At 34.3% G+C, this 13,923-nt stretch overlaps 1 protein-coding gene across 1 annotated transcript; it reads left to right on the top strand.

Moving 5' to 3' along the window:
* The first annotated feature begins 10,246 nt into the window (after positions 1-10,246).
* On the top strand, positions 10,247-11,400 carry LOC108910736. The gene is made up of 2 exons (XM_023455453.1): positions 10,247-10,320; positions 10,985-11,400. The coding sequence occupies exons 1-2, from the start codon at positions 10,306-10,308 to the stop codon at positions 11,330-11,332; spliced, it is 363 nt and encodes a 120-aa protein (XP_023311221.1). The 5' UTR covers positions 10,247-10,305; the 3' UTR covers positions 11,333-11,400.
* Positions 11,401-13,923: the final 2,523 nt, after the last annotated feature.

The following is a 13,923-nucleotide window of genomic DNA, read 5'->3' as shown; positions in this document are numbered from 1 at the left end:
TGTTATAATTAACAAGCGTATTTCACACCTCCTTTGAGGGGTGATAGAGGGCGGAAGATATTGTAATCTTTCAAAACATCATTTAGTTTTTCTCTTTGGGATAGTAATAGGCAACTTTTTGTTAGTATTCCAAAATTAAATTGTGAAAATTTAAACAATTATTATTTTATACCCCCTTTAATGCGTGGTAGAGGGCAGAAGATATTTTAATATTTCTAAACGTCATTTAGGTTTTCTTTTTGGGATACCAATAGATAACTTGTGCTACTATTCCAAAATGAAATTTTGAAAATTAAAAAAATATTTTTTCACACCTCTTTTAATGGACGGTAGAGGGCAGAGTTATTTTAATATTTCAAAACATCATTTAGGTTTTCTCTTTGAGATACTATTAGGCAACTTTCTGTAAATATTCCAAAACGAAATTTTTAAAATAATAAAAAAATGCCTTTTTCACTCCACCCTAGTGAATATACTTTGACCGTTTAGTTTAGCAATAAAATTATCAGTTTCCTGAACAAGAGGGCCCATAATTAATTATCAATTAAATATAAAATAAGAAAAATTAAAAAGAGTCCAACTGATGTATAACGCTTTTTATGAAACACCAAATATAAATTGGAGACTTTTTAATATACTTTTCCTTTATGCTAACCCAGGTGGTTGTAGCAGCTGTACTATTTCAAAGTTTATGATGGGGTTTGGGTGGCTGCACTGCTGCAGTCCCTTGAAGACGAGCCCATACTTCCCAGGTGTGAAATTTTCAATGTTAGCCTTCATAGCTGTGAGGCTCCTTTTCAGCAGGAAAACTGAATGCTGCTCCAAATCTACAAGAGGCGTTCTTCCAAATTTTGTTGTTAATATTTTTATTCCAAATATCGGCTAGGGTGTGTTGATGGTAGATCTCGAAGGTTTTCTATAGATGGAGGAAACGTTGTTAATAGCGTTAAGAGAGTACTCATGGATGAGGTGCGAAATAAAATATTTTACAGTACTTCTCTATACAAAACGTTCCGTGTGTACGGACGTTCTAACATAAATTTTAACGTTTATGCTTCTACATAGAACTGTGTAGGAGTAAATACATAAGTTTGCCCCTGCTATTTATAAAAACTCTTTGTCCAGTAGGTCTACCACTACTGTCGTTTTTTTCTGTGTCTATGTATTTGTTTCCCAATAAACAAACAATTAGTCTTTCCACGCTCGTCATAAGCTTTTAATTAAATTTTAATTTTGACGTGATAACTCTCCTTAAATCTTTCAACTACTGAAGCTTAATCATATGGTACGGCTTGGAATTGCTCTACTTGTAAATAATCATTTTCTAAATTTCTTAAATGGTTTGCGGTATTCTTCCAAGCGTTTGTGACATTTGAAAAATTTCTAAAGTTGTAAATACACCAACTATTGCTTTGATCTCTTCGTCTTTCTACAAGGCGCGAAACTCTATATAATGTAGCGAGGCCATGAACTACTATGCTTCCTGAAAGCTGTGTTGGTGAATAAGTCATAAAATCTCCTTCTAAATAAGGCGGCTGACTGGTCATATTAATCGTTTTCAATAACTGGGCCTGAGAACCTGCTTCTTTATTCATATTGACCCTCGTTTTCTGTACCTTTATCTAATCTAACTCAGATTGAATATTACTTAATAAATCAGTATTTATTAGAAAAGCTCTTCTTCTAAATACACACTGACCTGTATCCGTATCAAAACTACTCTGTTCTAAGAATCTAATTTAATCATCTTTTAACGTTTTTGCTCTTTTCCACCCTAATAAATTTTCAGTGGGAAATCCTCCTCCATCTGGTATAAATATATCTGGTAAATTTCGTTCTCTCGGTGTTGGATTAGCTCTTCTACTACGTGTTAAATCTTGTTTAATTCTCTGAGCATAAACAGCTAAACAAGGATACGCTGCATATTTCCATTGAGTATTTTAATTCACTGGTCCGAAATATTCTGAAATGTCATCTGCATCTTCATAATCAGGTTTAACTCTTGCTATCTTAAAGCTCCTTCCTAATGGAGCAGTTACATTACCTATTCCATTCAAATATTGCGTAATCGCATGTGGTGGTTGTAAGTTTAAATTTTCTGTATTCTCGACAAATTTATCTTCTTGTGTAGTATCGTCGCCATTATCTATCTGTGTGCGTATCAAACGCGCGCTGGCGATGGCGGCAGCATAATATGTAAAAGCTGAGGGTGACCTTGCGTGCAAAATTGTTATTTTCAGCTTTTAATTCACCATAAACTCTTATCAACTATGGGATTGAAATCTTCAAATCCGGTGAATACTTTTAACATTCCTGGCGTTGGTTGTAAAAACTGCCCAGGTAATAGAACAACACTTTCTAAAAATAGTGGATCGTTCTTAGGAAGGGACTCAGTTGTACTTAGCCTTGTTGGCTTTGGTGGCTCTGCTGATACAATTGCACAAACATTTTTTTTAGATTTAAATTGCGTAAAAGCATTATTATTGAGCCTTCTATTAAGACCAATTTGTGTGGTGAAATTCCACTGGCAGTTTAGAATTCAAATATTCTACTGTATAATTAGGTACTTCAGCTGCGGGATCATCCGCAGTATCAACAGAATCAGCGCTAAAGTTTTGCTCGGACTCTCTAATTTTCGCAAAATTGCTCTACGTATAGCCACTGTTGGATCCATATCATTGAAGTGTTTTCAATAAAATCTGGGACATTGGTAACGTAACAGTTTGAGGTTACTTGTATAATATTACCATATATTGTTCGTCTTAAACGATGTAAAGTTCCGCTACCCAAATTCAGAAACCATCTGGCAAATTCTTCATTTTGAATAGATCTTACGTTGATTCGTAATTTGTGAATGGAGGCCAATGGTGGCCACTTTTTATACAGGCATTCACCTTTTGCTTTTATTAACAGAAGTATTTATGATTTCATCACTGGATAAATATTTTTTTAAAATAACACTAACAGATGCTCCTGTGTCTACCAAAAGTTTTAATTTACAGTTTTTGTAATCGAATTCTACAAAATTTAACACATTTAAGTTATGTAATTTATTTTCATACATTTGTTTATTACAGAGGGCCTCGAAAAAATGTCCCAGCTGATGCGTTTTGTGAGTTTACTGTTTCTAAATGAGAACTACTCTGAGGACTATTATCTAAATTCGAAATATGATATAGGTGTGAATTATTATTCCTAAATCGATTACCTCTTCCTCGACTTCTAAATTTACCTCTATTAAAATTTGTATTCCTATAACTATTAGAATTTCCCCTGGTGTAGCCATAGTTATTTTGTGATCTATTGAATTTGCAATTATTTCCCTTATTTTGGTTATTTGACGTATTAGGATGTGTATATCCTCTGGAAAACCTGTTATTATGAGAACCTCGCCTGAATTGTTTATTAGTGTGAGCGTAAAATATTTGATCTCGTGTAGGTAATTCCTCGTCTTTAGCTCTTTGGATGGCTTCACTTAATTTACTGTAATTACGCGCCTTTACTACCGTTCTTAAGTCACTATTTCGTAAACCGTTCGCAAATGCGTTAATGGCCAGTTTTTCATTTACTCCGTTTAAAATTTGAACAGCGTCTTCTTTACCTTCGCTTTGTGTTATTGTAAGGTCTACAAATAAGTTTTCAATTAAACTACCGAATTCCTCGATAGTTTTGTTACCTTGCTTTGCATTATTTAATTTTGATCATTATATCAGTAATTAGATCCGCGTTAGATTCGTACGTTTTGTTTAATCTAATTTTCGCATTTTGTGACAATCTAGTTTTTAAAATATATGTTGTTAATAATTTCTTTCCTGTTTGATTTAACATAGCGTCATATAATTCGATGGCATCGATTAGCTGTTTAGTTACATTTTCATTACCGTTCATCTCAGGCAATAAAGTTGCTGCTGTTTTTATATCAAAATTTTCCGCCATTTTGTTGTCTTCAGAACAATCTGAGTCGGAGGAATCTGAATTTGACTGAGTATTGAAGTTAGCTGAATTTAAATTTTGATTCACCGTCTCAGGTTGCTCTACGAGAGACAAAGCCTTTCTGTCATCTAAAATTTTACTAGTAGCCTCTAAATATTTGTTTATAGTATCCGCAAAACCCTTAATTTCATCTTTTACTTTTATATCTAAATTAGATTTATTACATATGTCCTTCAACTTAACAAAATTATTTCTTAGTTTATCTAATTCCCTAAACTTACGGTTTATCACTTTAATGTCTTTTCTTCGTGCACTATTGTCTTTAATTATGTTCCGATAGAATAGCTTTATTTCCTCCAATAAATATCTAAATTCATTTCCATTTGACATTTAGTTCATAAATTATTATTAATAGTAGGTATTTCTTGATCATTACCTAAAAACCTAAAAAGAAATAATCTGGATATTCCCTTAGACGACCTCCTGGCTTCTAGTAACTTCTGCTCTTATCTTCTTTTCCAATCTTTTTTTGCATTTTCCAAAACAATAAACCATGATAACTATGCAACCCATTATAATTACTGCGGCTTCTATGGCAATTTTTATTGAAAATCCATTTCCAGTTCCAACTGTATTGCCTCCACTATTCCCGGCTTGGGCAACAATAACTTCTTCCTTTTACTGCGATTTTCCCACTTTTCCCATTTGATTTTAATTTAGCTTTATCCCTTATACTGACTGCAGAATCGCCATGTGGTGTTCTTTTTCTTAGAACTGCTCAGGTTCCAGTATAGGGAGTTAGCAATAAAACGGCGCATACAAAATATACATCTATTCAACCAATTTCGTTACCGTCTTCTTGCTTAGACAAAAGTGTGTTGCTCCAATTAATTCTGTTGAAACGGATTTGTTTTCAGTTTAACAATTTGCCAGTCGGCATATTAAATAGAACAATATCAATTATAAGTAGTTACACATAATGACAATAAATATCTTAACTACTACAGGGTGTTTAAAACTAAATAATATAATTAATTTGATTTGACCATCACAGTTTCCTCCAACGACTACAGATAGGGTTTGTCGGAAATCTCAACCTAATAATATAACTTTATTACCGAAGAGTCTGTTATCGTTACAGATATCTATTAGTGCCCTTTCGATGATGTTAAAAATAAGATTTGTTACCATAGACACTTCGTCCGTTGTCAAGAGGCTATGTAACGACCTTCATCTGTAATAGGAGAAATTCCTGTAGTTGTTTCGTTGATATTGAAAGGTAATTTAAATGTTGAATGAATCGTCCGACCACCTTTCAGAAGGGTTGTTCTTGACCTCGTATCTTTGAGATTTTAAGGTTTGAAATAGGGATGATTTGCCGGATCCTGTTTGATTCGTTATTATCATAAACTGCAGTCATTACTGCATTGCAGATAGCTCTTCATTCATGATTGAGGATTTCGTACATTTCTTGTCCCTATATTATCAGCTCCTATGTTTATACTCGTAGGATCAAATTGTACTGTAATATCTGCAGGTTCTGGTAAACCGTACAATGCTAATCTGGTGCCGTTTAACAATAGTGTGGCTTGAATACATCTAAGTGTCTTGCATTGTCGGAAAGGCCACGATGTTTGAAATTATCTCGGATTCATCCTAAAGAGCATCTGAAATCTCACAGAAAATTAATATAAAAAGCAAATATGCTCTTTAGTTGAAATGGCATATTTCTAGTACAAGTCTATCGAGAGCTCGTTTCCACTGAATGTCGTCGCCTAATAAATTCCGATGCTGACATCGTGAATTACCCCGTTAAATGTACATAACTCTTCATAGGGGTATGCACCAGGAACATACATATAATAAATAATAAACGTAAATAATACAATTCATGATTACGTATACTCACGGAGCACATCCGTACAACAATTTTGTCCGCATCTCTGGCAGCGGTTCAAACGTTTAGTTCTATTGTTCCATACGTAATGGTACAGAATATCTGTATACAGATATTGTCGCGCTTCTGCTTCATTTTGGTTTAACAAAAATCATACCGTTAGTTGTGTAACTTCGTTGTTTTGTATAGCTTGTAGTTCGAATCCACGTTGAAATCGAACTGTTTGTCCATTGGGTAGATATACACGAAGTCGATAGTCATACTTTGGAATACTCCAACCATGAGTGACGGATGGTCATTTGCTGATTGACCTGTGGGAATATTGTCCACTATCTCTATCCACCGAGCATTGGCCATCATAGTGAAAAAAGGCTGGGTAAACCAAAACGCCTACTACCGCCATGGCATCTTGAAAGAGTTACTGCTGATGGCGGAGTGAACCTTAATGTTGACGGCGAAATAACCATTATACCCAATGTTGTAGCTTCATCATTCTCGTTATCTTTTTGAACTCTACGATGGAGGTAGTTTATTAATCCAACATGTTCCGTAGCTCTAACCTTTCTTGGTTATGTAATATATGTATTTTCAATTTTAATAATTTTAAGTGGAGGCGGCAAATTGTTGGGTTAGTCTGCCTCTATACGCAAAATTTGAGGTCGCTATCACTAATTCCGAAGCGATAGGCATAATATCCACATGTTACATTGCGGTTACCACGTCTGTAAGGGATTCCTATATACCACCCAGGTTCTCCGTGAGGAAACAGTAAACGAAAAACCAACGGGACTCATACATTTTGGAATCTTGTGGGTTCCACATATATAAATAGATATATTGGGAGTTACTGGCGTATCTGTATTGTATACAGCTGCAACCTCCTCAACTCTAGGTAAATCATACCGTCGTATGTTCATTCCTCGAACACTTAGCAGGCTAATGTGATGACAGGCATATGCAAAGATGTTCTACATTGTTCTGAAAGGTTTCTGCTCGAAGCCTTTTAATTGTTTGCAGTTCAAAATTGTAACGTTCTCGTAAATGCATGTATGCTCTGGTATAGGGATATTCATCTCGTAGTAACTGCTCTAAGATAACAATCAATCGTCTGTCAAAGATTTTATTATTATTTTGTGGTATTAACGGCTATATCTGGATGTAGAAAATAAATAGGTCCATAGCTCTGTAATGGTGCGTTTACGTTTGACACTTCTGTGTGGACATAAATATCCTATGTCGCTATTTCGGATGCATGTATACATCTAGATAGAAATGATACCAGTTTCATCCACATAAAAATTATGTGCGGATGAAATTTTCATAACAAGCTCCAGATTATCATAGAATAAATTAACATTGTCATGAATAAATGCTACTATTCTGTTTAAACTAGTAGCCTCCGGTCGTCGTAATGAAATTTGTGGATTACGACGTAAAATATTATACAGCCATTCTTTTCCACACATTTTTGTTTCACAACTAAAGTTATGTCTAATATTGTTAGACACTGCAAAGTCATAAGTCATTTGTCTGATTTTTTTTAAGTTAGTCCATAATACAAATTTGCTACTTTTAAGACGTAATTGCATAAATCTATTTCTTATTCCTGAGAAATACAGACTTTATCACAATTTAATTTTTTTTTGGGTAACGTTTCATGCGATCTTGTAATGTAGCATAAGGTACGTTGTATAATTTGGCGGCTTTTCGTATTGAGTATCTATTAGAAGATAGGAATCTTTGTTACCGATGTTGCCACTATTACTGTCTTTAATAATTAGGTGATCGATTTTACCCCCTGGTCGATATTATACGCCGTTTCCCTATTTGGAATTTTAAACATCTGAGTAGTTAGATTTAACTAAATTCAAATTTCAACTCATGTTTACATAAGGCTTTGACCAAGGACTGATAAGCGACGTAGATAAATTGACTAGCTTACGTAACTCGCACGTTGATGGATCCTGAAATGTTGAGATCGTATTGGGGGGTTGCCTCGATAGCAGGGTTCCAGCTGTGGAAAACGTTCCACATCGTTTTCAGGACCTCTGCCCTAGGACAATTTGGGTTTGATTGCCAAGGTCTATAACAAAACCTCCTCCATAGACTGTGATGGTGTCCAGGTAATAGTTAACAGATGTCCCACTTAGTCAAGTAAATACAAACACAGGATATTAGATCAGTTGATAAAATAATAATGCAAGTAAAGGTTAACAACAAACTGGTTTAAGTTATTAATTCCAGAGGTTGTAAAAGTTGTTATTTTTAGTTCAAAGTTAAAGGTTAAAATTGATTTAGTGACAACGCTGCTGAATTAAACTATTAGACTAATATGTGTATCCAATATTTACATTAATCTACAACTGATTAAAGTGAAAATATTCAAAGATTACAAAAAATAAAGGAAAATTTACTAAATTCGTGACTAAAGACTATTTAAATATTCCATACATTAAAATAATATTCGAAATAAGGTATAGAAAAAAAACCGGTAATACGAGGAAATGAGAGGTACGGTTTATTAAGATCATACGGTATTTGAGAAAATTAGAATCATAAATTGTAGAGTAACAGTGTCATCTATAATGCGATAAAAGTTCTAAAATTTAACCGTTCAAATTTGTATGGGCGTAGCTGACAGCCCATATACAGTAAAGTTCAAGTTAACCATTTTTTAATCTGGTGAAATTTAATTGACAATGGCGTAATGAGGAAAGTAAGCTGCATTTAGATTTACATGAGATAGAGAAAACAAACTATGTGCTTACCTTCTCATATTACTGCCTTGAAATCACCGGTAAGGCACGCCCAATATAATTTGCTAAGAGACCAAAAATTGCCTCTGTAGACTGCAGTGGGTCCACGGTTTACTGTATACCTCACCAAAATAGAGTACGTGGGGTCCCAATTGACAATTAAATTGTTATTATTATGGTACATTTGACGAATAAAATGACTGGACAGAGAGGTTATAATTCATGTCATTTCCTGTGTCACCGGTTTTTCAATTCGCTAACTGTACGTTTAATAGTGATTTGTGTATATCATGTCTGCATCGTCATCGATATTATTATTTAGCGCTGCAATCTTTTTCTCTTCAATTGAGAGCATCGCTTTTTCGAATGACGTTGTCTCAGCCTCGCTTTTTCTTTTCTTCTTTTGCGACGAAGATGTAAGTGTTGCTGGCACTGGATGCATGGATTATTGTGTTTGCTTCTGAGCCTGATTGGTTTGTACCTGAGGTGTATGTGTCTGTCTCTGATGTTGTGGTGTGAATTGGTGAACTTCATCTGTTACCCTGAATTGACTGATATATCTGTGGTGTAGAATTTTCGACTTCCCGCATAGAATCTTCAGCTTCTTGACTAAGTTGGTTACTGTCAGGCAAGCAGTGTGTGATTTCTTGTGTTGGTTATTCAGGATCATCGTCTTGTGTTTGTGATTCATTGAATTCAGTTCTAGTGCCCATTTCATTGCATTTTCTGAACCTACAGAAGAGTTTCCTTCTGTACGACGAGAAGTAACCGTATCCTTCAAAAAAGCCATTCTATCGAAATAACACCATTTTCCGTTATAAGTTTCTGAATTTCCTTGATCACTAGAACGTGGTTTTTTAACTTTTTTAATTTCCTTCTGATATACATCTCTCAGATTCTTACACTTTGTCTTTAATCGATCTTCTGAAAAAAAAAAGTTGGGGTCTTTAGGTGGTTATTTGAGTCACCAAATTACATAAAGCAGTCAGCGCGTTTCGGAGTTATTCCAAAATTATTAGTAATTTTTTTGCTAATATTTCAACACCCTGTATCTCCGTAACGAAAGCGCCAAGAATCATTGCTTATAAGAACTTTTTATTCTTAAAATAATGCTAGCAATCATTTCCCGAAATTTGTCAAAGTGCATTTGAATCACCCTGTATATTTTGCGAAAATTAATTATAGTTGCATATCTGAAATATGTGTTTCAGATATTTGGCAACTGGAATAGCATTTAGACAACTGGGGTTATCTTTTCACGTATACAAAACTGCAGTTAGTAATACAGTAATAAAAATTTGTAAAGCTTCGTGGAAAATTTCCAACGAAATCTAATTTCGAAAACATAGCCAAAGAATTTTACGACAGATGGAAATTACCAAACTGCCTAGGATGCATCGACGGTAAGCATATGAGAATTAGGTGCTCCTCTTCTTCTGGTAGCTTGTACTACAACTACAAGAACTATTTTTCCATAGCACGGCTATAAGCGACGCGCATAATAAATTTATTATGATAAATGTAGGAGCTTATGGGAAATATAGCGATGGCGGAGTTCTAATTAACACTGAACTGCATACTCATTTATAAAGTAGTATAATAAATTATTATTTTATTGCAGGTGATTTATATGCCAGCTTGAGCTATTTGTTCCGAATTCCAAAGTGTACAATAAGTTTAACAGACCCGGAAGTCTGTAAAGCAATTATTTCTGTTTTAATGAATTACATGAAGGTAAGCATTTAAAGATTTATTTCAGTTTTAATGAATACATACATACTTTCGTTTTCCGTTTCATTGTGTAAATATGATGCCAACGATTGTCCCATTTCTATATGATTTAAACTCGCCGATAGATTTGAGAAGCTGGTGTGGCCCACACATGAAGCAACCGAACTTGGATTGCTGTAATAAGCATTTCCGATTGAACTATGATTGCTGTAAGTATTGGTAACCGATCTAGGAGCATTGGAAACAGGAACGGAAAGTAATTCTTCTTCGTCGTCATTTATTTCCAATATAATTTTTTGAAATTTCCTTTTCATTTTTCGACGTAAATATTCTGACGAAAGGTTTCTCATTTCGATTGCAACACATTTGCCAAAAACGTCATACTGATCTTTCTCACCCAGAGCGCGTAAGGCTTTTTGTAAAACATCGTTTTGCTGTGATCCTTCATTTCTCTTTAGCTTTTGCGACGTACATCGGACTTTTGCTTTGTGTCTTTACAGCCTGTAGGTGTATTTCTCTCCGTATCATTTTGATGAAACGAGATATCTCGGGTTTTCCAATTGTACTTCAATCTCAATATTTTCCGCATCATCCTGTAAACAAATATATATTTTTTTGGTGTATGTTTTGAAATGAACATATTTATACAAAGTTTACATTGTTACAGACACCTACTACACCAGAAGAACGGCAAAAGGTTATCAAGAAGTTTGAAATGAAATGGAACTTTCCAAAATGCCTGGGAGCTATCGACGGTAAGCACATTCTTGTTCAAGCGCCACACAATAGCGGTAGTTATTTTTTTAACTATAAAGGCCAGCATAGTACGGTCTTAATAGCAGTGGTTGATGCCGAATATAAATTTCTCATAACTGCAGTTGGCGTTACACTGCATCAAAAATATTGGAAAAGACATACCTTCCTAGACGGAAATACGTATTCGTACATATTCGTAGCAAATGATACTTTTGCTTTACGACACATGTATAATGAAACCATATCAATTCAGCAGTGAAGGTTCAATGAGGATTTATAACTACAGGCTTTCCAGAGCAAGAGAATGCATTTGGTCTTATGTCTAGCATATTTAGTGTATTACGAAAACCGATTCTTCTTAGCCCGAATTGTCAGCAAGGCAGTACTAACTATTCAAGTGATGCAAAACAAATACGAGACTAGTTCCGAGAATATTTTGTTAGTCCCCAAGGAGAAGTTCCGTGGCAGTACCAATTAATGTAAATAATAAAAGTTGAAATAAAGAGTTATCTTACCGTTGCTATATTTCCCACTGCTGATCTGCATAGAACTCCCTTGTTAATTATTTGAAATGGACTGTATTATCGTCTTCTGTTATTTATTAAAACACTTGAACTTTTGTTGTACAGGGTGATCGAGAATGATTGACCGTGCCGCCTCATACTGATTTTTGATGTGCGGCATACCAATTTTTGTTACCAATACTAGAATCATGAGCGCAGGTTGAGGGATTTTAATGGTAAACAAATAATTACGTTCAAACGTCAAATAAATTAGGTTACTGTCAAAATGGAAATTCATAATAAAAATATCAATTATTTAACAAAAATCAAAGTTATTTCACAAATTAAGCAATACTGATGGACCAATAAATGTTATTATTGTTATTATTATTAAAGAGGATGACAGAATCAAATGTAGGTTTAGCCTAACTTTTCCAAAATTCTTATTTCATTTACAATTAGAAAAACTTTTAAATCAAAGTTTGATGTAGCTAATTTTGAATAACGACTGTAAGTGCTTCAGCGATTTTATTTTTAAAACGTTATGAGTTAATTTTAAAACAGAAGCACTATTGTGGCTACATTCTTGGCATCTAAGACGATTCAGCTATACAGCGATACGCTGCAAGCTGCTGTTTTTCATCAAAGCAAACTGCTGTATGCTTATAAGACGACTATTTTGCAGCTACTGCTTTCACACTTCTGAATATCCAGCGCAAGCGATCCAGCCCAAAAATTTATGCTGAACATTTTAGTTAGCTGTCGAAATTCAGGAAAAGTGTCTTAAAAAAATTTGCTTCAAGCAAATGCAAGCAGTTGGAAGTGCTTGATTATGTTAGATGGTAGGATTGTCTGTATGACCGAGAGCAATAAACAACAGTTACATGCAATATATAATAACAGAGTAATTGGAATTTTTTCACATTTTATTGAATATTTTACCTTAAAATTACATAAAATCCATAAAAATATCTATATTTTTACAATAAATGTTCAATATGATGTCCATTGTTGTTCAAGCAGGTATTAATTCTTCTTTTCATATTATTAAATACATTCTGTAAAACATTTTGTGTAATACTCCTAATTTCGTTTGTAATTGCCTCTTGAAGTTCTTCAATCGTGTGTAACCGTTGAGCAAATACTGAATTTTTTAAAAAACCAAATAAATAATAGTCTAGGGGTGTAAGGTCAGGAGAACGTGGTGGCCATCTATCTCGACTAATTATTCGATCATCATAATACTCTCTAATCAACTCTAAAGTTTCGTTAGAGGTGTGAGCTGTTGCGCCATCTTGCTGAAAGTATCCATGATGGATTTCATCGTCGTGAAGTTCCTCAAAAAATGGTAACAATATTTGCTGCCGATATACCTGCCCAGTTACATTTTCACGGAAAAAATATGGTCCGATTATTCTTCTACGTGACATAGCTACCCAAACACCAAGTTTAATAGGGTGCAGAGTTGTTTCACGCAAAATATTAGGGTTTTCTGTGTTCCAAGAGCGATAATTTTGGGAGTTTACGTACCCACTTAAATGAAACCACGCTTCATCAGAAAAAAATGTTAGATCTAGAATATCGTCGTCATTCAGATTTTCGTTAAACCAATTACAGTATTGCACACGTTTTCCAAAATCTAACGGAAGTAGTTCCTGCACAACACTAACTTTATAAGGATGAAAATGCAACTTCTTTACTGCTTTATGGCATGATCCATATGATATTCCTATAAACAATTTAGGAATAATGATACAAATTTTATAATAAATATTTGTTATTACCTGTTTAAGCAGATAACCGACGTAATGATTTGGTTGGATTAGCTCGTAAGCGGTTTTCAACATCTTCCAAGATTTCCTCTGTAAGAATAGACTTTCTGCCTGGAGATTTTCCTCTACCACTAATCTCTTCACGTGTCGAAAAACTTTCATAATCATCAATTTCATCATTTGGAAATTGTTCTTGAAATTGTAAATGACACAAATTCATCGAATATTTCCAACCATTATCATTGTTTTGTCCACTACGAAAATAGGCCTCCAGAAGAAATTTATCATGTTCTAATGAAAATGCCATGATCTTAACTTAAATTAAAAAACCGATTAGGTTAGGGAACATACGCAATAAATTAATTACTCACGTATAATATCCACCTACTCTAACTCTGGTATTGAAAAATAAAATACTGCTTTATAATGTCGCAAAAACAACAAAATCTACAAAATAATATTCAAGCCAAAAAATCCGTGCGCCAATGAACAGAACGTCAAATTGTGAAATCGCCACAGAACACCATGATATCGCACGGAAAAAAAAGTAATTTTAGCAAACGGATATCAGTTTT

The sequence above is a fragment of the Anoplophora glabripennis genome, unplaced genomic scaffold (genome assembly GCF_000390285.2).
Source record: "Anoplophora glabripennis isolate ALB-LARVAE unplaced genomic scaffold, Agla_2.0 scaffold677, whole genome shotgun sequence".
In the NCBI taxonomy this organism is placed as follows: Eukaryota; Metazoa; Arthropoda; class Insecta; order Coleoptera; family Cerambycidae; genus Anoplophora; species Anoplophora glabripennis.
The sequence above is the reverse complement of the archived record's forward strand: the minus strand, read 5'-3'. Positions and strand labels throughout refer to the sequence as shown.